The sequence below is a fragment of the Drosophila suzukii genome, assembly GCF_043229965.1.
Source record: "Drosophila suzukii chromosome 2 unlocalized genomic scaffold, CBGP_Dsuzu_IsoJpt1.0 scf_2c, whole genome shotgun sequence".
NCBI lineage: Eukaryota > Metazoa > Arthropoda > Insecta > Diptera > Drosophilidae > Drosophila > Drosophila suzukii.
Genome location: NW_027255896.1, coordinates 10,996,272 through 11,021,386, shown reverse-complemented (window position 1 = coordinate 11,021,386; position 25,115 = coordinate 10,996,272). Strand labels below are relative to the sequence as shown.

At 41.4% G+C, this 25,115-nt stretch overlaps 1 protein-coding gene across 10 annotated transcripts in view; it reads right to left on the bottom strand.

The window, feature by feature from the left end:
• The window catches only part of p120ctn (adherens junction protein p120), a 180,313-nt gene that overhangs the window by 63,466 nt on the left and 91,732 nt on the right, over window positions 1-25,115 (bottom strand). For 4 of the 10 annotated variants that reach the window (XM_036821592.3, XM_036821594.3, XM_036821590.3 and 1 more), the window contains one exon: window positions 20,898-21,454. The exons of 1 other annotated variant lie outside the window; for it this stretch is intronic. In XM_036821592.3, coding sequence (XP_036677487.1) covers window positions 20,898-21,454 — 557 coding nt within the window. Of the gene's footprint in view, window positions 1-12,610; window positions 12,646-12,677; window positions 14,612-20,896; window positions 21,455-25,115 lie in introns of those variants that run through there. 5 more of the 10 variants (XM_070998364.1, XM_036821595.3, XM_070998365.1 and 2 more) reach the window with 5 other exon arrangements.

The following is a 25,115-nucleotide window of genomic DNA, read 5'->3' as shown; positions in this document are numbered from 1 at the left end:
CGAGTGGCGCCTCTGAAGACTGTTACGGTACCGAAACTGGAATTATCAGTTGAATTGCTGGCGCGGCTTAAGTCAGAAGGAGCTACTCTAAAGGTGTACGCTGGTAAGCGTTTCTGCTGGTGCGATTCTGCAGTGGGGCTGTCCTGGACTCGAGAGGAACCCGCCCGGCTTAATGTTTTCGTCGAGTTTCGACGATCCAGAAGTTAACTAGAACAATGGAGTGGCGGTATGTTCCCACGTCCTTAAACCCGGCGGCCATCCTATCCCGTGGTGCTCTCCCCAATGAGTTGATTAATGATGATCAGTGGGCACATGAATCTCCGTTTCTTCTTGGTCCTCAAAATGAGTGGCCAGTTGCGGTCCCAGCTGAGAGGCCGACCCTGGAACTGCATGCAAAGGCTCTGCTCATCCAGTCTCCGTACGTGGACATAATAACTGGTTCCAGGTACGCTCACTCATTCTCATCACTGCAGCGGGTATTTGCTTATGTGCACAAGTTTTGTCATCGACTACGCCATCTTGCTATAATTGTCGATTTGCTTGAGCGAGCTATTTTTCGATCACAATGGCCAATTCGGGGGAGGAAAACGGTGACGACGAAGGCGTTGCACAAATGCATCCAATGTTTCCGGTCCAAGCCTCGCTTGCTGGAGCACATTATGGCTGACCTCCCGGAACAAAGAGTCAACGGCTGTCTTTTGAGTCACTGGTGTGGATTTTTGTAGGCCATTCTTTTATTAACCAGAAGTTGGTAATAAGGCTCCGGTAAAATGATATGTTAGCGTATTCATTGCTACAAAAGCAGTAGACCTGGAGCTCGTAAAGGAAATATCCACAATGGCTTTTTTTTCAAGCATTAAAGCGTTTTATATGCACGCGCCGAAAGCCACAACACATTTGATCAGACAAAGCGACCAATTTCGTTGGAGCTAGAAACGAGCTAATGGAGCTAATGCGTCTCTTCATCAGCGGCGAGCATCAGCGCGCACTTCCGGAGTTTTGTGCGGTTGAGTCCATCGAATGGCATTTTATTCTTCCTCGATCTCCGCGTTTCGGCGGACTCTGGGGTCCTCAGTACTTGGATTTGAGGAGCTGCGAACTCTGCTTTGTCACATTGGTGCTGTCATAAATGCAAGACCGTTATTGACTCTTTCAGAAGATCCTGCAGACCATGATGTTCAAGCGCCAGCCCATTTTTTAACTGGAGGTCCGTCATCCAGCTTTATCGAGCCTGATGTCTCAAAGCTATACTTCAATCGTCTGGACAGTTGACAACGTGTGTTTCCTGCAGCAATCTTTCTGGGCCCGATGGAAAAAGGAGAGCTCCGAGTGGCGTACCTCTGGCCCTGCCATAGCAGTCAACGATGTGGTGCTGGTCAAGGACGAGAACCTACCCCCGATGAAGTGACCGCTAGCGAGAATTATTGAGCTGATCCCTGGTCGGGATGGAGTGGCTCTAGTGGTGACGATAAGAACCTTATCTGGAACCACAAAGCGAGCAGTGCCTTTTGCCCGTTAAGGACGAAGCTGGAAGCCAGGCCCAACTTGGGGGATAATGTAGGGTCAGGCAGCAGCCGACACCTAGCTTATAAATAAAGTTTAATAAGCATACTTAATTATTATATATGTAGAGAAAGGCTTCCATTGACTTCCATAAACACTACATATATTCAATGGTCCTAGCGTATCTTCAGATCGAGAGCTTTCTCTACGCCAATTATCTAAAGGGGTTGTTAGTCTCGTATTCACTCTCATTGCGTGCGCTCCATATATTGGTATATCGTTGTATCCCCAATTTCTTCCGCACACAAGATTATTATAACGTTTTAATTATTAACATCGGCTTTATTATTTGGAGCGTATTAAGGATAGTCGTCTCAATTCAGTCTCAATGACTGAACAGACAATATTTACTTGGCTATTCAGGACTTTGATGATTCTTACACTCCGGACTGTGATGGGACTCCTGCTTACATCCTTAAACTTGTATACAAATGCTATGTGTATCCCTAAAAATTATTTTTGACAAACCACTTTCTATTGGACAATTTCCAGATAAATGGAAAGTCGCATTCGTGACTCCAATTTTAAAAACCAACCAAAGAGTAACATGGCCATTTGTAGGGCTATAGCAAAAATAAGTATTATTTACAAACTCTTCGAACGCAATGTTGCTCATAAACTATCATTTCTAGTAAAACGATACATCAGCACTTCTTAGCATGGTTTTATAGCAGGTCGGTCAACCACGACAATCCTAACTGTTTTCAGGAATTTTTCATTACTAAAAAGAACTAATAATATACCCGTTACTCGTATAGTAAAAGGATATATAACATCCTAACCCCAAACAAATATATTCGTGACCATCCATGACCGTCTGTCCGTATAAACGCTGAGATCTCAGAAACTATAATGTTAGAATGTTGGAACTTGGCATGCAGATTTTGAAATTATCAGATTATTATCAATACCCATCTACATCCCAAAAATTATTGAAATCTGACCAGACATTAAAAAGTTACAACGCAGTAGTAATCAATATTTTGCCAATTTTACCGAGATTGAAGGTACCAATCAGAATATTTGATACATATACACAAATACAAGAGAGAGTGGTTTGATACATACGACTCTACCCGTTTCTTAAGGTTATTTGGGAGTTCCAGATAATAAAGTAGTAAAAGTTAATGGTTTGCCGAATCGAAAGTCTTGCTAAAATCGGTAAGTATAACGTCAGTTTGTAGACGGCTCTGAAAACCTCGTTTAATGAAGGAGATTTAAAAATTGCTTGTGGAGATTAGAAAATTATTTAAAGTATAATTTTCATGTTCCAGAAGTTTAGGTATGACAGTTTGACAACGTCACGGTAACTTTCAAAGTCCACTTGTGAACCTTTTTTTATGAATAACAATTATTTAGGAATCGTTCCAAATCATAGTCTGGGAAAAAAAAATTATAAATTAAAAAGTCGTGTAATGGGAAGTAACAGATTGTGTGCAGAGTTTTAGCCCGCAGCTTGGCACCTTCTCAGGACCAGCATTAAACATCAGGAGGACATTCCTTTCAGAACTACACTTTCTGTGGAAGGGAATAAGATGTTATTTTAATAAGATAGCAAAGGGACGGAGCAAATGCGATAGATTTTCGTTTAGAGTTAACAAGAGAGAAAAATTTCACTAAAAATACCGATTATAGCATTAACTATTTTTGGTAAGGAACTATTTTTGCAGCGGATGGAGGAGTAACGAGCAAGGTCAAGCAAAGATCCGGATTCATGATGTTTTTTAAAAAGACTGGAATGTATAGAAAATTTCGGAGGAATGGAAGAGGGGGTAGCAGCAACTAAGTGGAAAAAGTACCAAGGCTGGATTGATGGTATTATAAAATTGTTGGACAGCGGAATCCAAATCTTGGATTTCGAATAAAAATATCCAGCCAATCCGGGAAAGGTTCAAATTTAGACCACTATAATCTCCGAAAACATTTTGTCGGACAGGTTGTCAAGGAAGTCAATTTGTAAGATTGGTTTTACGGCCCTGTTCCAGTTTTTACTTTCGAAAGATTCACACGGATCCGAATTTCCTAGATCTGTTACCTGTTCTAATTTCTCTCCGCCAAGAATTTGGCTGGCGGATTTAAATCCGAAAGCATGAACATTACTTGTTTAAAAATGCTTCGCGATATCTATATATGCAAAAGATATTTTTTATCTTATTCGTCTATGTTTAATGGAATCATCATCATCAGAATGGAATTAATTACTTGATTTATTTTTAGTTCATTTGTGGTTGCATTTCAAAACCCGGTATATTCTAGCCTACACAATTTTGAAAACTTGCCGCCCCTGTTCTAAAATGCTCAGATTTCACTAAAACGGGCTAGGGTTTGTGTATTTTGTTGAGATGATATCTGAACATTTTTTGATTTGTTCGATGTACTTTAGTAGGAATGATTATTGATCCAAGATATACAAAAAAATGTTTTTGCTTAAAATACTACATAAATTAATGTTGTAATTGAGCAAAATGTTTTCGGCAGGGATATTTTTTGACGACCTCGGCAACTCTTATTCTTCAAAATTTTGCAGACCTAGAGTGAAAACTATACAGTACTGCCATAATTTTTACAAAAGTATTGCAATTTGTGTTTATACCAAATATTGTTTGCTTATTGGATTTTATGCAATAAATTTATACACAACTAATGCGCGTAGATAAAAACCAGCAGCGGGCCAAATTTAATAGACCCTTTGCCTGAAACAAACAGGCAAAGTTAAGCCTTTTGTCAAGAGAACGTCGCTGCAGTCAGTTGATTTATTTGAAACCAAAAGGGATTATTCCTAAGAAGATAACCCAAGAAGTAAGGTAAATGTTATTATGTTAAAGGAAAATCCGACAATGCTAACGAACTTGCTTCCGAGTGGAATCTGGAACAGGCCCGATAGATAACGCTGGGTTATAAGGATCTTCAGAAAGGGAAATTGCTATGAATCTTAGACTGTTCTAAGAGCGGCATCGCTTACGAACGCGAGGTCTAGAAGACTATTTCGATCATTTTAAATATTGTAAGTTTGGTCGAAGGATAACCCATAAATAAAATCATGGCAGATTTTAGGTAGAACTATATTAGTGTCCTCGCAAGGAGTCTATGACCCATTATTATGAGTTGGTCAGCATGACCTAAGGCAGACATCACAAGCTGAATAGCGGACAGGTTCCTTAAATGCACAATAAAATGGAGGAATATATGAGAAGGTCAGAAAAATGAAAGCTGAGCCAATGCTTACACTTACAGCAACAAATTCTATATCAACATCGTTAGCGAGAGGGAACAGCTCGGAGGAGACATTGTTATTTTCCGCGATAATGACACTTGGTTTGTGGCTTTGATTTCTGTGGGCCCTTTAATGTCAGCCTTAAAATTCGTGGAAGACACCCAATAAAATCATAAGTCAGTCTTTCTATTGCTTCTTGTCTTGTTTGACAAGGTTCATCGGGAGAAGAGGTCTTCCTCAAATAGTGTTTAGCGACAACGCCACGCAGCAGAAAAAGGAGTTGACTGGATATTCATAGCAACGCGCACGCCGCACTTCGGCGGACTGTGGGAAGCGGCAGTCATGGTCGCCAAGCTTCGTTTGGTTCGCGGGGTAGGGAACGTCAAGCTAACCCCCGAGGAATTAAACACCTATATAATAGAGAACAAAACACTATTACGCGCCCAATCGCTTCACCTGGCAACGATGCCAAGGACGGAGAAGCATTAACGCCATGCCACTTGTTGAAGCCGTGGCGTATGCTAACAACACTCAAGCAGCACTTCTGGGTCAGGTGGTCCAGAAATCAGTTTGCTGTAACTGAAGAAGTTGCCTCGTCCTGATGCACAGCGACAAATTGCCCCCTTAATCCTGGCTAACATGGCGCGTCGTGAAGACAATAGCAGGTGACGATGAGAAGGTACGAGTTCCAGAAGTTCGCACACCACAGGGAACGCTCAAACGGCCTAAACATAAGCTGGCAGTACTACCAATAGTATAAGGTCTATAAGCCTTAAACGGGGGCGGAATGTTAAAGCAGAGTCAACATAAGAAATAAGCTATATACTTTAAGAGATAATTATATTGAAGTTGAAAATTGTGGGGGTTACAGTGGGCGTGGCATATTCGCGTAGCAAACTTTAGCTGGGAACAATCCTACGAAATCTAAATCTGAAATCACAATTCTCTATCTTTGATAGTTTCCGAGATATCCGCGTTCATATTTACGATTTTATTTTATTTACAAAGTTTGTGGACGTTAAAGTGGGCGTGGCAAACTTTTTTTGGGTCAATCGATAGGTACCTTATGGGGTCGGAAAAATCTCCTTCACTGGCCGAATCATTATACCGTCTGCAAGGGTATAAAAATGTTTACGTGATCAGGCAATTAAAAAATGTATTATAGAAAAAACCATTATGATCCAAAACAAATCAGACCGTTCAAAAAATCATGATCTATGATTAAGTAATGTTTTAGCGTTATCATCGATTGTGGGCGCTAGAGTGGGCGTAGCACTGCGCAGGAAGGCCATGAATCTACTTGCAAAATTCCAACATTGTAGCTCTCAGGGCTCATACGAACAGACGGACAAACGGCTAGTTTGGAAACGCCTCCGTCTAACTGTTATTTACTACACGACAATAATAAAGAGAGCTATTCTAAAGGAATAATGTAAGAATCGGGAGATTTTACTGTGGCTGGTTGACATTTTACACACGCTTGGAATTAAAAATATATTTGGGGAATATATGTGTTGAATAGTAGAACGGGAATATCTTGTACATGTCACTAGAATTGTTTAAATTGTAAAAAATTGTGGGCAAAGAAAATTGGAATACTAGGGCGATAAAAGCTCCATACAATTTTTTTGCGTGATTTACGATTAATAAAAAACTTATTTCGGTAGAAAAATTAAATTGAATCGTGAACATTTTCGTGCAATCATATCCCACAACTTTTGAAAAAGTGCATCCATGAACTGAAATCTTTGTATGACGATGAAGCACCATCCTAACGAACCCGCACAATTTAACAATCGCTCAAAAAATGGCACCTGTGGATTGGTCCAAAGAAATTTAAATGAAATTCAATCTCGGTTTTTTAAAACACGTTTATAAGATCGTCACAGGTGACGAATAATGGATCTATGCGTATGAGCCCGAAACAAAAAGGAATCGATCGAGTGGGTCTTCGAAGAAGAACCAAATTTACCGAAAGTTGTTTGTAGAAGGTGTACTTCGAACCAAATGGTCGCCGTTTTTTCGGTAAAACTAGTCATGTGGCGACTGTTCCGCTTGAGCAACTTATGACGGTCAATTCTGAGTGGTGCACCACAGTTCGTTTGCCGGAAGTCTTTGGAGAGTTTCGAAAAACGAACAAGAGATGACGGAACATTGTGAACCATGAGCTTTCACACAGCAAATCAAACGAGCGCCTTTTTGACAGGTCAAAACGTCGAATTGATGGGTCGTCCGCCGTACAGCCATGACTTGGCACCCAATGACTTCTTTTTATTCCCGCGCATCAAGAGAAAAATTTGTGGTCACCGATTAACGTTGTCAGAAAAACATGGTTTGGAAGTCTCTTAATCGGAGAAATGGAAGAGTTTCGATAGTTGGTTTAATTGGTGTAAAGTTTTTGGCCCAAAATACTTTTTTTTTTCATTACTAGGTTAGATATATCTATCGCAACGCTCGTATTTTCGCGCACAAATAACGGAATTGAAATACATATATTAATTGCTAAGCAGAAAACAGTTATATTTTGTTCCAAAGTGTTTTCTTTTGACTGTTTTCATGTGACACAAATCTTAAATCTGTTTCTCAATAACAAAAAAAGGGAGACTTGCTTTTCGCCCACTAAATAAGTGCTTACAAATGAGCAACTCGCATAACTGGATTGTCTGCTTTTTTAAAAATATTTTCCATATTTTCCATATTTCCATATTAATATTTAATATAAATATTTAAAAAAAAGCAGACAATATATAAGTTAAGTCCTTCCCGAGGGGCCTCGCATGTCCCCGGGAAGGACCGACTCAATACCTAGACATTCCTGAGTGCTCGTGCAGTCCCAAGCGTAGCTCGTTCTTCACGATCGGTACAGTTGCCCTTTATGTGTGTTAGTGCTCCTCCCAATGAATAGCGTCGGCATTTAGAGTTCGTTATAATAATTCTTTATTTAATAAATCTAAGTTGATAAGTCGTCTCGGTTTGCCGGTCCAATTGGCTCTGCCCCAGTCTTCTGCGCCGACACCTGCCAGAGCCCGGTGAGTGCAGTCCCGGCGTCGACGTCGACGTCAGCGTCAGCGGCCGGCTGAAGTTTTGCCGACCTTGCAGTTCTCACCGTGCTCCACTTGCACGGTGAGCGGTCAGCGTTCCCGAGCCAGGCCAGCGGATGTCGTTGTGCTGACTCCGCACGGGGTGCGGGGGGCAGGTAGGTCAGCGGCCGGCCGGCGCATGTTGCCGCGCTGAGTCGGCATCGCGGCGGGGGGAAGGGGAAGCCGGCCGGTCAGCCCGCTGCTTCTCCATCGCTGCTGGTACCATAACTTAGCGGCTGCAGCCACTCGAATGTTTTGGTGTTGCTGGGTGGCCGAGAGGGGGTGAAGGGAAGGGGGCGTTTGGCCGGTGTTAACTCCTCCCCCCCACAAGATCTGTGTCCCACAGATTATTAGGCCTTTGTTGCGGGCTCCAGGGTGCCCTGCGTTTCCAGGTTCGCAAGCGGATCCCGCAGCTCAGGGATTCCTTTGGTCGACGTTATCTTCTTCCACACGAGGTACACCGCTGTCATGATGGAGAGAGCTATAACTAGTTCCACTGAGGAGGATATCAAAATCTCATTGGACATGACTGATAATTTTTTCAGGTTCTCCATGCTGAATTCGTGGACATACTTCAGTGATAGCTCATAACCCGTAGTTTTTATCTGGGTTAGCACGGCTGGCATTGCCATCAGGTGTGTTGACGAATAGCTGCTGTAGTTCCGGTCGCCGATTGTGATCGCTTCGTTGTCAAACTGCACGACGTATGAGCGTTCTAAGTGGTGATTCTTGACCGGAGTGGATACTGTTCCATTGAAGTTTTTCAAAAAAATTGTGCCGACATCGACAAGCTCCACTGTTTCCTGGTTGGTCCTCAAGAAGTCGCATTCGGCTTGGCCTCCTTTCAACAGTCTGGGTATGCAACTGTCCTCCTCCAATTTAAGCAGGTCCTTTTCTCGGCAGACTGTTGTGTTACCAATGGATACACAATTTCCGAGAAGGGCGTATGTTTCCAGGCTGTCCATTGCCAGTGTGGTATATTTGAGCACAACTTGTTTACCGTCGGATGTCGTTGGGTAGATCCTCATCAATCGGTACTTCCTGTCCACTACCTTGGGCATCGCTAGGATGTACAAAAGGGTAGTCCCGTTTGTAAGGATTGTGGGTCTGGAAAATTCGACTGCCTCCACGACGTTTTGATAAGGAAGGCTGTCCACCTCTGCCAATATCATGCTGATTTCGTCGTGATCCAAGAGATTCGTGTTGACCACTCCAGTCTTTCCTAGTTGCAAGGGGACAACCGGTGCATCATATTTGAAAATATGGAGAGCAGTCGCGACTTGAATAATCGCCATACTTGGGGGAGAGACGTTACTCAATTTTGTTTTTTAGTATTTAATCTTAACGTAGTGTTTATATTTTTGTTAATTGTTATTACTTAATTAATTATTTTTAGTTGTATGTTTTTTTGTTTTCAATCTAAGTATAGGGTTTTTTGCCTTTAATATATTTCAGTTTGGCTGGCGTTTTAATATTTTACTAATTTTGTTATTTATTCTTGATTCTTGTATTTTTTTTATTATTTTTTTCTATATTTGTTCTTATAAAGGGTCTGTGAAACATTTTCAGCGAATCGGTCTTTAACTTTTTATATGGGATTTATGGAAGACTTTCCCTGATTTTGTCTTGACCGTGACCCTACCGTCAACTTCCACCTCCTCTGGTTTGAATCGATTTTTATCCTTGCTTTTAATCGGCCTGTTGGAGACATAAACAGTGTCCCCCTGGTTGTACTGTGTCGGCCTATTTCTGTGTTTATTAAGCCTATCGGTTGACATTTTTTGCTTGTGTAGGAGTAACGCCCTTATGTCTTCCTGCGTCTGCTCTTTAAAATTGTTGAGTCCCTGATAATTTATCCTGGAAGTCCTATTTAGGAAGATATCGACTGGTTTGCGGTTCGTCACCGAATGGATAGAGTTGTTATATCTGTCCACGGCAATAAAAACCAATTCGATTACCTTCATGTTACGGTTGTCGTTTTTCAGACACCGGTATATCTCGAGAAATGTTGAGTGGAATCTCTCAACCTGGCCGTTTACTTCACTCTTCTGAGAAGGTGTGTAATAAACGGTTATACCGAGAGATTGTAAATAATTGAGCACTGTGGGGCAGAGTAGACCCCTTTCATTGTCCGAAACTATCGTTTTCGGTGCTGTGAAATAGTGCAGGACTTCGGTCAGCTTCTCGCGGAGATGGACTGCCGACTTTGATTCGATCGGAAAAAGTTTGGCAAATTTTGAAAATTTATCTATACAACTCAGGAATTTGAGACTCTCAATCGTAAAAAGGTAAATGTGCAGGATTTCGCATGGGTAATTAGGGATAGGGGTTAATTGCAATTCCGGCTTGGCCGGGTGTCTGTCATATTTAAACATTTTACAGGTCCGGCAGGAAGAGACCAACGACCTAATGCGGCTGGCCATTCTGGGGAAATAAAATTTTTCCAAGATCTGTAACTTCATCTCTTTCGGATTTCTGTGGGCTCTAGTATGCTCTGTGTTTATTATTCTAATCGCGTCTTCTTCACCCGCTACATCGGTTACCAGTCTTTGCGTAATGCGAAGTTTGTACCCCGGGAGGTTCTCCCTGCAGCGCTCTTGCAGAGATTGTAAGTAGCTCTCAGGAATTTTTATGCCATTGATAATTAATGGTTTCAAGTATTTCGGTAAACAGGGTAGCAAGTCTAGTGTGCTATCAATGGGGATCAAGTGACGTACGTATCCCGTATGTGGGGTCTCGCGAGAATATTCTAACCTATCTGGGTCAAAGACAAGTTGGTTCCTAAACACGTTAATATGGGCTTCCACGTGTGGGATTAAGTCCGATGCGTCTTGAAGCGCACTGTGGACGGTAGCAACGGAGTCCGTTGTCGAAGTTGAGGCTGCGTCGGCATTGAGGTAGTTTACGTTCGAGGTGATGCGGGAAAGAGCGTCAGCAACCACATTGGATTTGCCCGGCTTGTAAATAAGCTCGCAGTTGTATTCTTCTATGCGCGCTTTCCAGCGTTTCAGCTTAGCATTATAGTTTCGATTGCCTAATGAGAAGGTTAGGGGTTGGTGGTCGGTATAAACCTTAATTGACGCGGCGCCATAGAGGTATGATCTTAAATTATCAAGGGCCCACACAATCGCTAGCATTTCCTTCTCGTTTACTGCGTAGCTCTCCTCTGTTTTATTCAGAGACCGCGAAATGTAGGCGATTGGGCGGTCTTTCCCGTTGTCGATTTGAGAGAGAATGGCTCCTATGGCATAATTGGAAGCATCGGTCGTCAAATGGAAAGGTTTACTAAAGTCTGGGAATGCCAAAACTTCTGAAGAGGCGAGGATGGTTTTCAAGTCATCGAAGGCTTTCTCGCCCTCTACTTCAAGTGAAATTGCAATATTCTTGGATTGAGATGCCTTGACCTGGGCATGTTCTCCTCTCGTGAGGTTCGTCAGAGGTTTCGCGACTTTAGCGTAGTCGCAGATAAATTTCCTATAATAAGAGGTCATCCCTAGGAAACTCTTAAGTTCCTTCAAATTCGTGGGTGGAGGCATTTCTTTTATGGCTCTGACCTTCTTTTCGTCTGCGCGGATCCCATCCGCCGTTACCACATAGCCCAGAAATTCAACCTGGGTGCGCAAAAATTGTGTCTTTTCCAGGTTCACTTGTAACTTGGCCTGCCTTAATTTTTCAAATACAGCGCGAAGGTTGCGCCAGTGGGACTCGTAGTCTTTACTAAATACAATAATATCGTCGATGTATACGTAGCAAATCTTACCGATGTGCTCTCGTAATACGTCGTCGATCATTCTTTGGAAAACGGCCGGGGCGTTTTTCAACCCGAATGGCAGTCGCAGAAACTCATATTTCCCGTTCAGGGTAGAAAATGCCGTTTTGGGTATGTCGGATTCCTTCATGTGAATTTGGTGGAACCCGGACGTTAAGTCAAGGGTGGTAAATAGTTTTGCCTCCCCCAGACTGGACAAGGTAGATGTTATATCGGGGATGGGGTAGGTGTCGGAGATGGTGACTGCGTTGAGGCGTTTGAAATCTATCACCATTCGGTATTGTTTTTCCCCGTTTGGCTTTGGTTTTTTTGGGACTACCCATATAGGGCTATTGTAGGGGCTTTTGGAGGGTCTAATTATTCCCTCGCGCAGGAGTTCGTCGATCTGGTTTTCCACTTCCCCTCTCATGTTCGCGGGGTAAGGGTAACTTTTTGAATAAATGGGTTCCTGGGTACTTGTTCGTATTTCGGCCCGGACACTTGTGTCCACGGCCTCGCCTGGCGAGAGTGGATCAAAAATCGTGGAGAATTCGGAAATTAGGGATTCGAGGCATTTCTTCGCTTCTACTGGGTGTTCACTGTCGATTAGGGAGTGGACACCTAAGGAAGGCATGGCAAGTAGCGGAATTTTTATTCCTGGCGTTATCGTTAAAGAATCATTTTTCCTATCAATGACGGCTTTAAGGGACTTTAGGGTGTCGTCCCCAATAATGCCATGGAAGGCAGTTAAACCCGGCCAAGCAACAAGGCCAAGGTTGCCTCAAATTTGGTAAGTGCTGCCTTCATTTCCTCCATATTAAAAAAATCGATTCAAAGTCTTGGGGTTTTTCTTTTTTTTTTAAATGAAAGTCTTGGGATTTTTTAAATGACAATGGGGTGACGGTTAAGATTTTGATGGGATATATTTTTATTTAATAAATTCGCTGAAAAAGCTTCACTCACTTGTGATTCGTGTAGTTAAATTTGTGTTCCAGTTATGTTCTTCGTGTGTTGAGTTGGTCACTTACAAAGTGCAGATTCTATAAAAAAAATTTATTTTAGTATAGGTACAAAATTTTTTTTTTTTTTTTTTTTTAAAGCGGGAAGTGAATTTTTGCGTGTGTTCGAGCTTTTTATACTTGTTTCGTGGTTGTATATATTGTATAAATTTCTTATTTTTGTGGTATATATTTTTTCGTATTTGTTGTATATTTTTTTATATTTGTTGTATATTCTTTTTTTTTTTTTTACATTTTTTTGTATATTCTTTTTAACATATTTGTTGTATATTTTTTTGTTTTCGTTCCGATTCCCTTCTTTATTCGATGTTAGGCACGGTGGGCCGTACTGTTCCTTTTTGGTTTTACCACCTACAAAGGTACGGTTGCCACACAATCCACTAGGCGACTCTTCCTGTGCTGGTAACACTGAGCGTATCTAGTGAATTACCCACAACACTTTCCACTTTATATATTTTTTATTATAGAGGGTGGCCGCTCGTAAACAAGTTACCGCAGCGGTTATCAAAATTTATATTTCTTTATATTTGCAACACACAAACCACCGCGGCGGTTTGGCCGCTTCTTTTGTTTCACTATAACCTTTTGCGCTCGTGAATTAGAACACCGCAGCGGGTCGGTCACTTTAATTAATTATTTTTTCTCGTTCATTTGTCTCGGAATCGACTGGGAACGCATTTTCTTGTCATATACTTTTTTCCACATTTATTTCATTTTTAAAAAAAAATTTTTTTCAAAAGAAATTTTTTCCACACGACACACACAGTTTTCACCTCCCACTTTTTGTCCTAGGGATCCTCATCGCTTAATGGAGAGGTCCCTGTTCCGGCGCCAGTTAAGTCCTTCCCGAGGGGCCTCGCATGTCCCCGGGAAGGACCGACTCAATACCTAGACATTCCTGAGTGCTCGTGCAGTCCCAAGGGTAGCTCGTTCTTCACGATCGGTAGAGTTGCCCTTTATGTGTGTTAGTGCTCCTCCCAATGAATAGCGTCGGCCTTTAGAGTTCGTTATAATAATTCTTTATTTAATAAATCTAAGTTGATAAGTCGTCTCGGTTTGCCGGTCCAATTGGCTCTGCCCCAGTCTTCTGCGCCGACACCTGCCAGAGCCCGGTGAGTGCAGTCCCGGCGTCGACGTCGGCGTCAGCGTCAGCGGCCGGCTGAAGTTTTGCCGACCTTGCAGTTCTCACCGTGCTCCACTTGCACGGTGAGCGGTCAGCGTTCCCGAGCCAGGCCAGCGGATGTCGTTGTGCTGACTCCGCACGGGGTGCGGGGGGCAGGTAGGTCAGCGGCCGGCCGGCGCATGTTGCCGCGCTGAGTCGGCATCGCGGCGGGGGGAAGGGGAAGCCGGCCGGTCAGCCCGCTGCTGCTCCATCGCTGCTGGTACCATAACTTAGCGGCTGCAGCCACTCGAATGTTTTGGTGTTGCTGGGTGGCCGAGAGGGGGTGAAGGGAAGGGGGCGTTTGGCCGGTGTTAACTTATATATATATATATATATATATATATATATATTAATTTGCTGCATACACATTTATAAATATTTTAAGTTTATTCAGAGCCTAGCTTCACAACAAATAGCGCATATATGTTGTCCTGATCTTAGGGAGCTTCGTTTTTCAATAAGTATGTAATGCAATGCGGACAATGCCGAGACATATATGTAAAACTGAGAAACGGAATAAACCTGTTTCGATCTGACAATTTTCCCAAATTGTCAGGAAATATTTGGGTTGGGGCGCTGGTGGCTTGATCGCTGAAATATAGGAAATGCCAAGAAAGATGATACGGAAAACACAGGAGTATTTATCACTTGGAAATATGAACTGTTTAAGCCTAGCTTAACTAACGCGCTCCAGAGCGGGGCGGAGACTTCGGATAGAGTTGGAGAGGGAGAAAGGAGGGCAGTGCGAGCGAGCGATACGTGGACACCTGGAGAAAACTGCCGCTCGACACTGTCTCCAGAAATAAAACGCCCTTTTGGCGTGAACTGAAAGTATAAAAAGTGAAATAATTATACTTTTTATATTTCTATCATAGTTGAAATGTAGAAAAAAAAATTTGATGCTTGGCAAATAGCGAATTACTATGAGGATGACAAAATGTGATGTGCTTCTACGTATTAACACACCAATCAGTGGGAACAAGAAGTAAGATGATACCTAATTTTGTAACGAACTGGCCTTCGCTGCTCCGAATACTTCTGCCGCCAATCGTGAGAGAGGTCGAAGAGATGGGCTACTGGGACTTGGGGAAGCATCACCGTTCTTAGACTAGTGTGAACAGGCGTTGAGCTTTCAAGGGACCCGCCCTCCTGTCCCATGCTTTGTACCGGCCCGTCCTGCTTAATTAGTTTCCTTTGACGCTCCGGGCAGCCGTTCGGTTATATAGCAAACAACCAGTGAAAGACAAACGTTCCACCATAGCCTTCCCTCAATGCTGTTGCAGTCGTACCTGAAGCGTGCTGTTTGCTCGGTTTCTGGGTGCTTTATTCGTCGATGTCTCGTGCGCCTCGCTGGCGACGTTCTGCTTTGCTCGAAGGATACATTGCCCTCGCATTGTCATGTCCTTGTAGGTGCCTATTCCTGCTTGCCTATTCGGGCATCCGTTCGACGTAGCCAGAGTAGCAGTTTTCGCGAGCACACGGTTTCTTGTTGGTTGAAACGCCTCCGATACCGGACTCAAGATAGTCAACGACTGCGATTTCCAGACATCTGTCGGGCGCCACACTCAATTAATCCGACGTCGGGTTACGCCGTCAGCATACGCCAGTGCCACGACTGCTCAGTTCCTGCTGAACTATTCGGGCATCCGCCCGTCGTAGCTATAGCAGTCCTTGTAACCGTCAGTCTGCACTCAACTTAGCCGTGCAGGAAGCCCTGCATGCTTAATCCCAACATTCTAGCTCTTTTGATTCCTAGATTTCATCCGGACAGACGGACATGGCTAGATCGACTCGGCTAGTGTTCCTGATTAAGACCTGATACATACTTGTTGATTAATCTAGTATAATTTTCATGTTTGTCACAACTTTTTTAATTTTGTAAAAATCTGACAAATATATCATACAGCTGCAAAAGAGCGATAAGATATTTAATGGAAAAAATCATATCTTCGTTATTTTTCATCATATTTTCTTTTTACAAATTAGTTTTGATAAAAATTGGACTACCAAATCCCAAAGCTAACAAACTTGAGCTGCGTACGATCCCAAGGAATCTAAATCTGAAATCCCAAATTTTAGCTTTAATAGTTTCCGAGATCTCAGCGTTTCACGGACAGACGGACATGGCTAGCTAGATTCGGCTAAAGATCCTGATCAAGAATATTTAGGGGAGTGTAGGGTATAGTAACAATTTGTTTTGGTTTTTCGAATGTAATTTTTTCAAAAATCAATATTTTTTAAAACTTTAAAGCAAAGACTCGTACCTAAAAGTCGCCAAGGTCATTCAGAATAACTTTAATGTTGACTGGCGCCAGATGCGTTGAGGACCTGTTAAGCCTTCGAGACGAAGTTTCTCAGTTATTGAAAGAGGCAGGATTTGAATTGCCAAAGTGGTTTTCTAACAGCCTAGAGTTGTCCGCATCTGAAAGAGCTGTCATGCCGCTAACGGCAGACTCAGACGTAACTAAAACCCTTAGCGTGGTTTGGTTGCCTGGTAAAGATTACTTTCAATTTCGGTTGGATGACTCTTTCCTGGATCTTCGTGCGACAAAACGAAACATACTGTCGGTGACGGCCCGACTTTTCGATCCGCTTGGCCTATTGTGTCCACTAGTGACAAGAGCAAAGATGTTGTTGCAGGAAGTGTGGATCTGAAAGTAAGACTGGGACGAGTCTCTGTCGATGCAACTGCAGACGTGTTGAGAAGCTTTCAAGGGAACGCTGTTGCAGCTGCCGAAAATCAAGCCATCGCGACTCGTTTATACTGACGCCAAAGTCCCGGCAGAAATACATGGTTTCGCTGACGCTTCCATTCGAGCATCTAGCGTACGTTCGCACTAATACCGCTGAAGGTTTGAGTTGTGCGCAGCTCACCTTCTAGCGGATCTTTACAAAAGTGAAAGGCCATTGCTTAGTTTTCCAATTGCAAAAGTATTCCTATGGACGGACTCGGAGATCACTCTGCATTGGATCAAAACGCATCCGTCGTCATTGTCGGTTTTTGTTTTAAACCGAGTTGCAGAGATTCAAGAGTAATCGAAAAAAGCAATTTGGCGACATGTCCCTACGAAAGTAAACCCAGCGGATATCGTGTCACGGGGATGTGACGTTGAGGAACTTACAGCTTCCATTTGGTTCGCTGGGCCGTCGTTTTTGCTCGATGCAGAAATAGAATGGTCGTAAATCGACACTTCGTCGTGTCGTGTCGATCGAATAACGGAAATCACCATTAGCGGATGTGATAACCCCAGGGCCCAATTATGTGCTTCAGAAAATAGAGTCCTTTTCGTCGCATATAAGGCTTCTAAAAGTTTTCGTGCGAGTCTTTCGATTTATTCAAAGGTGCAAAAGAGTGTCGCAGCCCTTTAAAAAAGTATTACTCCAAGAAAACTGAATTTTGTGTTCGAGAAACTAGTGGAAGTGATCTCACGAGTGACGACATAGTCAAAATGCGGAAAAATTTTGATTCCTTTGTTCAGGAGAAAAAGTCAGATTAAACAACGTATCGTATTCGTGGTAAGCCATCGTAAAAGTCATACGTGGCGTTGTTTGTAAGTTTTGCGTCCAAAGCGGTCCACTTAGAGTTAGTGTCTGACCTCACCCCTGATGCATTTTTTTTAACATTTCAAAAGTTCGTGAATCGACGCGGGATTCCGGCGAAAACGCGACGAACTTCGTCGGAGCAGATTGCCACATGAAAGACTTCCAGTCCCGATTGAAGAGCAGGGCGGCGGTATCGAAACATTCGCATTAAAAAAAGGATGCGAGTTTTCGTTCATACCGCCCAGAGCACCTCATTTCGGCGGACTTTGGGAGGCAGGTGTGAAGTCTGCGAAGCACCTGTTCCTTCGGACGGTCGGCGAAGACATCCTGACCGCGGAGGAGCTCGGAACTCTCCTCAGCAGCGTGGAGGCCGTCCTCAACTACAGGACCCTTCCCTTTCGTATTAAATTTTCATGAAAATCTAAATTGAATAGGTTTTATACCCGTCAATGACAATCCGTAAAGGGTATACTAGATTCGTCGGAAAGTATGTAACAGGCAAAAGGAAGCGTTTTCGACCCCATAAAGTATATATATTCTTGATCAGGAACACTAGACGAGTCGATCTAGCCATGTTCATCTGTCCTTCTGTCCGTCTGTCCGTCCGTCCTGATGAACGCTGAGATCTCGGCATGCAGATTCCTGAGCTTCTTACGCAGCGCAAGTTTGTTTCAGCAATGTGCCACGCCCACAAGTCGCCCAAAACTGTGGCTCCTACACCTTTGATGCTAGAATAAAAATGTTAACTGAAATGTATTGTCCTCATCAATACCTTTCGATTAACCCAAAGCCCACTTTAACGCCCACAAACCGCCCACAGACTTCAAAAAATCGTAAATATGAACGCGAATATCTCAGAAACTATAGAAGATAGAGAATTGGGATTTAAAATTTAGATTCCGTACGCAGTGCAAGTTTGTTACGCGAAGATGCCACGCCCACGTTAACGCCCACAAACCGCCTAAATCTGTGGTGCCCACAATTTGTATGATAGGTACAAAATTTTACCTGAAATGTAAAGGGTGGCCCACGAAAGATTTGCGTTTTAAAATCGCAATAAAAAACAACGAGCGTATATTTTTAACAACTTTTTCGTTCATATGGCTGCCTCGGCTGGCTTTACAGTAGCCCATTCGGTCGATCCAATTTTTAAACACATTTTCGATGGTATGGCCCTCAATGGCCCTGATGGCGACTTCAATCTCGTGCTTTAGGTCGTCAATCGTCTCTGGGTGGTTGGCGTAACACTTATCCTTTACGGCCCTCCACAAAAAATAGTCCAACGGGGTCAAATCGCGGCTGCGAGGCGGCCAGTTGACATCGCCATTTTGACGTTGGCTGTGTGGCACTTAGCGCCGACTTGCTGGAACCATATGTCGTCTATGTCTTCCTCTTCCATTCGGGGAAAGAAAGTCTTCCAACATGCCGCGATAGCGGACTCCATTAACGGTTACGGCGGCCCTTCCTCGTTTTCAAAGAAAAACGGCGCAATGATGCCTCCCGACCACATACCGCACCAAACAGTCACTCGTTGTGGATGCATTGGCTTCTCCAAGTCGACTTGTGGATTTTCTTAACCCCAAATGCGACAGTTTTGCTTATTAACAAACCACAGAGGTGGAAATGGGCCTCATCAGAAAACACGATTTTTCGGTAAAAATGATCATCTTCGACCAAGCGCTCTTGAGCCCGTTCCGCGAACCGAAAACGCAATGGATAGTCATGCGGCTTAGGCTGCTGAACCAACTGAATCTTATATGGCCTTAGACGGAGGTCTTTGGTTAAAATCCGTTGCAGGGAAGTGCGCGAAATGTCCCACTTTTGAGCACGATGCCGAGTTGACGTCGACGGATTGTCATTGACACTTTCGGCCACCGCAGGGATATTTTCGACCGACCGAACTGGACGAGCGCGTAAACGTGTTGTTTTATCCATCAACGATCCAGTCTCACGCACGCGCTTCACAAAACTATCCACAAACTGCCTGGAAGGCGCTTTATTTTTTCCGAATTTAGACCGCAATTTTCTTGCAGTTTTGGTTGAAGACTCTCCACTTTGGAAGAAAGTTTTCAATATTTCCCAATTTTCTTCGAGCGTAAACTTAAGCATTTCGTAAACCGCAAACCTTCTACTAAATATCTGACACATTGACAATGACATTCGAAATGTCAAAGTCAAAATTATCGATAGTTCAAAAAGGAAACGCTAGATGGGCCACCCTGTATTTGTCTTGTTAATACCTATCGATTGATCCAAAAAAAAGTTTGCCACGCCCACTATAACGCCCACAAACCGCCTAAGCCTGTGGCGCCCACAATTTTCATGCTAGAAAAAATGTTAATTGAAATGTATTAGTCTCGTAAATACCTATCGATTGACCCCAAAAAAAAGTTTACTACGCCCACTCTAACGGCCATAACGCCTAAATCTGTCTACCGCCCACATAACCATATATTGAGATCGCGGGTAGGTGGCTCATTTCAATCTCGCTTTACTGCTTGCATATCTCCATTTCCATTTGGTTCCTTTAGCTGAGTAACGGGTATCTGATAGTCGAGGTACTCGACTATAGCGTTCTCCCTTGTTTAATTTTTGCTCTGCCTTTTTAGTCAAAATTATCTCACGAACAAATTACGCGAATTCTTAATATTGTTGTAATATAGTCGGCACGATAAAATAAATCGACTACAATTATTTGAAATTTTCGACGTTACTTAACATGTGAGATTTAACCAGTTCGTCACCTTACCCTACACTCCCCTACACTTTATTAAATCGGAAACGCTTTCTTTAACCACTTTTAATGCTAGAATAACTGCACTATAACTTTCTTGGTTTGGTCAATTGTCCTTAAAAGGATAAATCGATAGGTATTGACGAAACTTCAGTTAACATTTTTTTTCTTGCATTAAAGCTATTGGCTTTGCCTGAATACAATATACTCTTTTTCTCTGCGAATAACGGGTTATAAATAATTACTTCTTATACCCGTTGCTTTTCAATGTGTTCTAGAAAATATAAATAAAATAGATCACAAAAATGTACAAAATGTTGTTTCTACCCATTTTTGAACCGCAATTACAAAGGTTGGCCAAAACATTTGGGAATATCTCGGGTTTAAACAAACACTTGAAACAATTTTGATTAACGAAAACCCAATAGACCTCTCCCTCGTTGTTTAAAACTTGATGTGTCAAAACTGCAAGCGAATTGGACCGAAACCAGCGAACGTAATTGTACCCGAAGGACTAACTATAACTCGATTTTACATAATTCATTTACTTAACCGTTAATCCCAAAATGTTTTTAAATTTTATTTTTGTTTTAAACGTACAAAGTAAAGGACATCGACTCCTATTTAGTAAAAACTGCGTACCTCAATTTCAAAATCTGATATTGCTATTTTAAGCGCAGTATAATAAACCAACCTTTTTTTAAATGTGAGGTGTGTGTGTGTGTGTGTGAATGAGGACTGGCTGCTACGCCCCTATTTGTCAATATTGTTATATAAAGCTTTTTTTGCCATTTTACTCTACGAGTAACAAGTATTATTATAATATTTCTTTACCTTTTGATGGAGATGATATAACTCTTTCTGGTGTTATAAAAGGATGCTTGTCGTAATTGGGATCTTCAACTTCTTGACATCGGTATGAAAGATTGCGAAGTATACAGACGCAATTTTCAACTGTTTTATTTCCAATATTATTTTTCTCAATCGCTGTTCGTACTACATAAAGAAGACACTCAACTAAGTGCTCGCAATTACGAAGACATCCTCGTGCATGTTCTCCAGCAGAACTTACATTTCGTAATACTCCAGAAGCATTTCGAAATACAGTAGAAAAACATGTATCTCCACAACAAACAGCATCCCAGCCGGAATGAGGCTTAATAACGCTGCACACTACAGAAACAAGTGATTCATCAATAATTGAACGTTTTAAATCTTCACAGGAAGACATATTCCACAAAACTCCTGTCACCAACTCTTTTACTTCTGTTTCTTGAGACCGACAAAGCAGGTGAACCAAGGCATCTATTCCTCCAGCGTTTTTTATTCCACGTTTGTTTTCATCATTTTGTCTGCCATAAGACAAATTTCGCAAAGCACCGCAAGCATTTCTAAAAAGAAAATTCACAGATAAATATTAAATGTTGTTTTTACTGCCTTAATTTGTTTAATGTGTTATAGTTTCACAAAAATTAACAAGAGTGCTTCGGTTATCAGATAACCTCTACCCTGTTTTCAATTTCAAATTAAATATGTATTTAGATGGCGATAAGTGCAGTTCCCTAACCACTTTGTGCTTGAATTTCTGAGAACCTTTAATGTTATTGGTATAATAAGCATTACTAATATAACTGGATTTCAATTAAACTGTAATTCCATTTGGGGCCGTTAAAGTGGGCGTGCCAAAACAAATCCGATACTAGACCCGCTTTAGCTTTCTGTGCAAGTTTATAAGAATAAAAAAGTATTTTAATATTTATTTACAGTTTGTAAAAACTCGTTCTGGTATTATAAAAGAATGCTTGTCGTAATTGGGATATGATATGATATTTTATTTTACAGGTGGGACCATCGTTAGATTTTTACCAGGTCAAGATGTTTTTATTTCATGTTGATGTTCTCATTTTTAAAAATGTATACTTTTAAGTTTAGTATGGCGCACAGTAAACTAATATATTTAACGAATAATTTAAGCGGCATATGATACCCCTGTAGTTCTCGAGGTGGCCACTGGCCCTTTCGGGGTAGAAAAGGGATCGACCATCGAGTCGTTCCACAAGAGTCAGTAAGTGGCTTGTGTATTTTTTTAAATTGCGCGAAGGTTTTACGTTCTTATCAAAAGATTTTAAGGAGAGTTAACATATATTTGTATTTCTAACAAGTGTATAATTTTAAAAACACTGACAACTTAAATTTTTTATAAGAAAACTCTTTGTTTTTAATTAAACAAGAATTAAAATAATATATTATTAAATTTATACACAGTAAAATAATAAAAGATAAAATATTATTATTTATTTTTAAAAAGCTAACTTACAGTGTAAAACTGTGAGCTAACTTATAATTAGAGCGCTAGCAACTAAGGCTTTCGACTCTTACGGGTTCAAACGTTATTTATTTTAACTTAAAGACAACATACTTAAATTATACGGTATAAATACGTTTTTCGAAGAAAGTAGATGATTTTGTTTATGTTAATGTTATTGGTGGTGATTACGGGGTTTTCAAAGTTAAACGAATTATTTCTGTGTTGGGATAGTGAGGAACAGCTGATTATTATGTGATTTAGGTCCATTGCCGAATGGGCATGTATTGGGGAGGGAACTATCGATGTAGTGAGAGCTTGTGATTTTGGTGTGTCCTAATCGGAGTCGGTGTATGAGTATTTGAGTTTTTCTAGTTTGGTTTGGAGATATTTGACAGATGGTTTGCGGGGAAGATTGAAGTATTTGTTTGTACCAAGTAGAAACTTTGTTCTGCATGTCAGTTTGTTTGGATTTAATGTGGATTTTTAGGAAGTGTGAGATATCGTTGGCATTGTTGTTTTGGGTGTAGGTGAGGGTGTATTTATGGGCCTCTTTCGCTGTTTTATCAGCATTCTCGTTTCCTACTATGCCGATGTGGCTGGGGGGATACAAATTAGTTTGATTTTTGGGAGCTGGTTTTTGACAAGGTTTCTTAGGATTAAGAGATAATAGGAGTGGTTCTTGGAGTTAATGAGGAACTTTAGGGCAGAGAGATAATCGAAGCAGATAGCATGTTTGCCTGGCGCTTTTAGCACGATTTTTGCGGCTTCTTAAATGGCTATTAGTTCACTGGAGAGAACTGATGAATAGTGGGGGAGGTATCCTGATTTGATAGCATTGGTTTCATTGATTACGCTATAAATAATTATACCGTTGGCCATGGAGCCGTCAGTGTAGAGAAAATGATGGTCGGGGAGGGTGTTTTTTAGGGATTGGTGTTGAAGAGTGTAAGGCGGGAGCGGGATCGCAACAAAGCTTTCTGCTCTCTCGAATTCGCCCCGTCTCTTGCCTCTAGTTAAGATAGGCTTAAGGGAAATGTAAAATGAAATTAAAGTTCAGTTGTTATATGAGAATCATTGCGCACACTCCCTTTCGTTATCGAATAAATTCCGGATTTCCCTGCAATCACAAGTTTTCGCGTTTTCCTTAATACAAAATAGTATTACATTTTCAATTGGAAAAATTGTTTATAGATTATGGGAGGTATGCATGTTCTGTAATAGTTGGCTAGTGCTGTGTTGGTGGCTTTAATTATAATTTTTAATTTCTGTGAAGGGAGGGTGAAGTTCCTTTCAAATGTCAATTGTTCGGTCTGTTGTACTGGGATATTTGAATTTCTTTGTATAGGTTTTAGTTAGGGTTTTAAGGGGGTATTAAATTGAGTGCATGCGTTTTTTTGAGAGTTGTCCTGTTAAGATTTTTATTCGGTGAAATTAGCTTATATTGGCTTATATTAATAAGTGGTTGGTTGGCGTTTTTCTTAAAGCACCTAGTGCTGAGAGGGCAAGGCGTTCCCGTATATACGCAGACAGTAATCAATTTTTGAGATGAGGATTTGTTTTATAATTTGGATAAAGCAGAAGGGGTTGGTGTGTTTTGGGAGAGGAGAGGTTTTTGATTATGTTTAGGGGCTTGCATTGTTTAGTTTTTAATTTATTTATGTGGGTTGTCCAGTTATATCTATTGCTTAGAGTGAGGCTTAGGATATTTGTGTTGTTGGATTCTGGGATGGTTACGAAGCCGGTTCGAAATTTAGATTAGCAATTGTGTTTGCGACAGATGTGTAGGCTTTGGCACTTATCAACTGGTAAAGAGACTACTGAGTAGGAGCACCAATGTTTAATTTCTTGAAAGACAGAATTGAGATCAACTATGGGGTTTTTACGTCTAATGTGTTGGACTAGGTAAAAGTCGTCGGGGTAAGCAGTGAATTTGATTTGCCTCGGGCGGGCGATTATTTTTGTTAGGGAATTGTAGGAGATTATAAAAAGAATGACGAAAATGGGTGAATCGCGTGGAATGCTGTTGCTAAGAGGAAATAAATGTTCTTGTAATATCATTGACAAATTATTATTTTACAATTTACGTATAGCAATATTTACAATAGGGATGGTGGTGGTGGGGGATATGTACAATGGGTGATATATTTTGAGTTAGCACTGTATATTAAAAGAGGGAAAACAAAAGAAAAATAGTTACGACTAAAGGTTTCTTAAGGTAAGCAAAAAGTTTTAAACATGTGACATTTAACAAGTGGATTTGGTTGTCATTGACTTTTATATATTAAAGATAAATTAATGAGTACCTAAGTATTAGACCTCGGATTTTGCATATTAGTCAATTTGTATCCGATTTTTAAGTAGACTTTTCTTTAATTCGGATGCATACCGAAAACATGCTACTTAGGCCTAAAAGTAGTGATATTTTATGTAAAAAGAAAAATGTTTGTTTATTCTTCTAAATCAATTTCATCTCCTTCCGAGCAATTCCTTATGATGAAATACACTTATGCCAACGTTTTTGCAATCCTCGAAACATGCCAAATAGTCTCATTTCGCCATAGAATCAACGCCTTCTTCTATCCAGCTTATATCTCTTCAATCGACTCGAAATGCGTTCCCCGGAGTGGTCTCTCACACAGAGCCAAATCAGGCGAATACGGAATGGTCACGAAGAACGAGTGAAGTGTAAGACGCTGCATTACCGTGATGCAAAAACCAAGAGTTGTTGGCTCACAGTTCTGGTC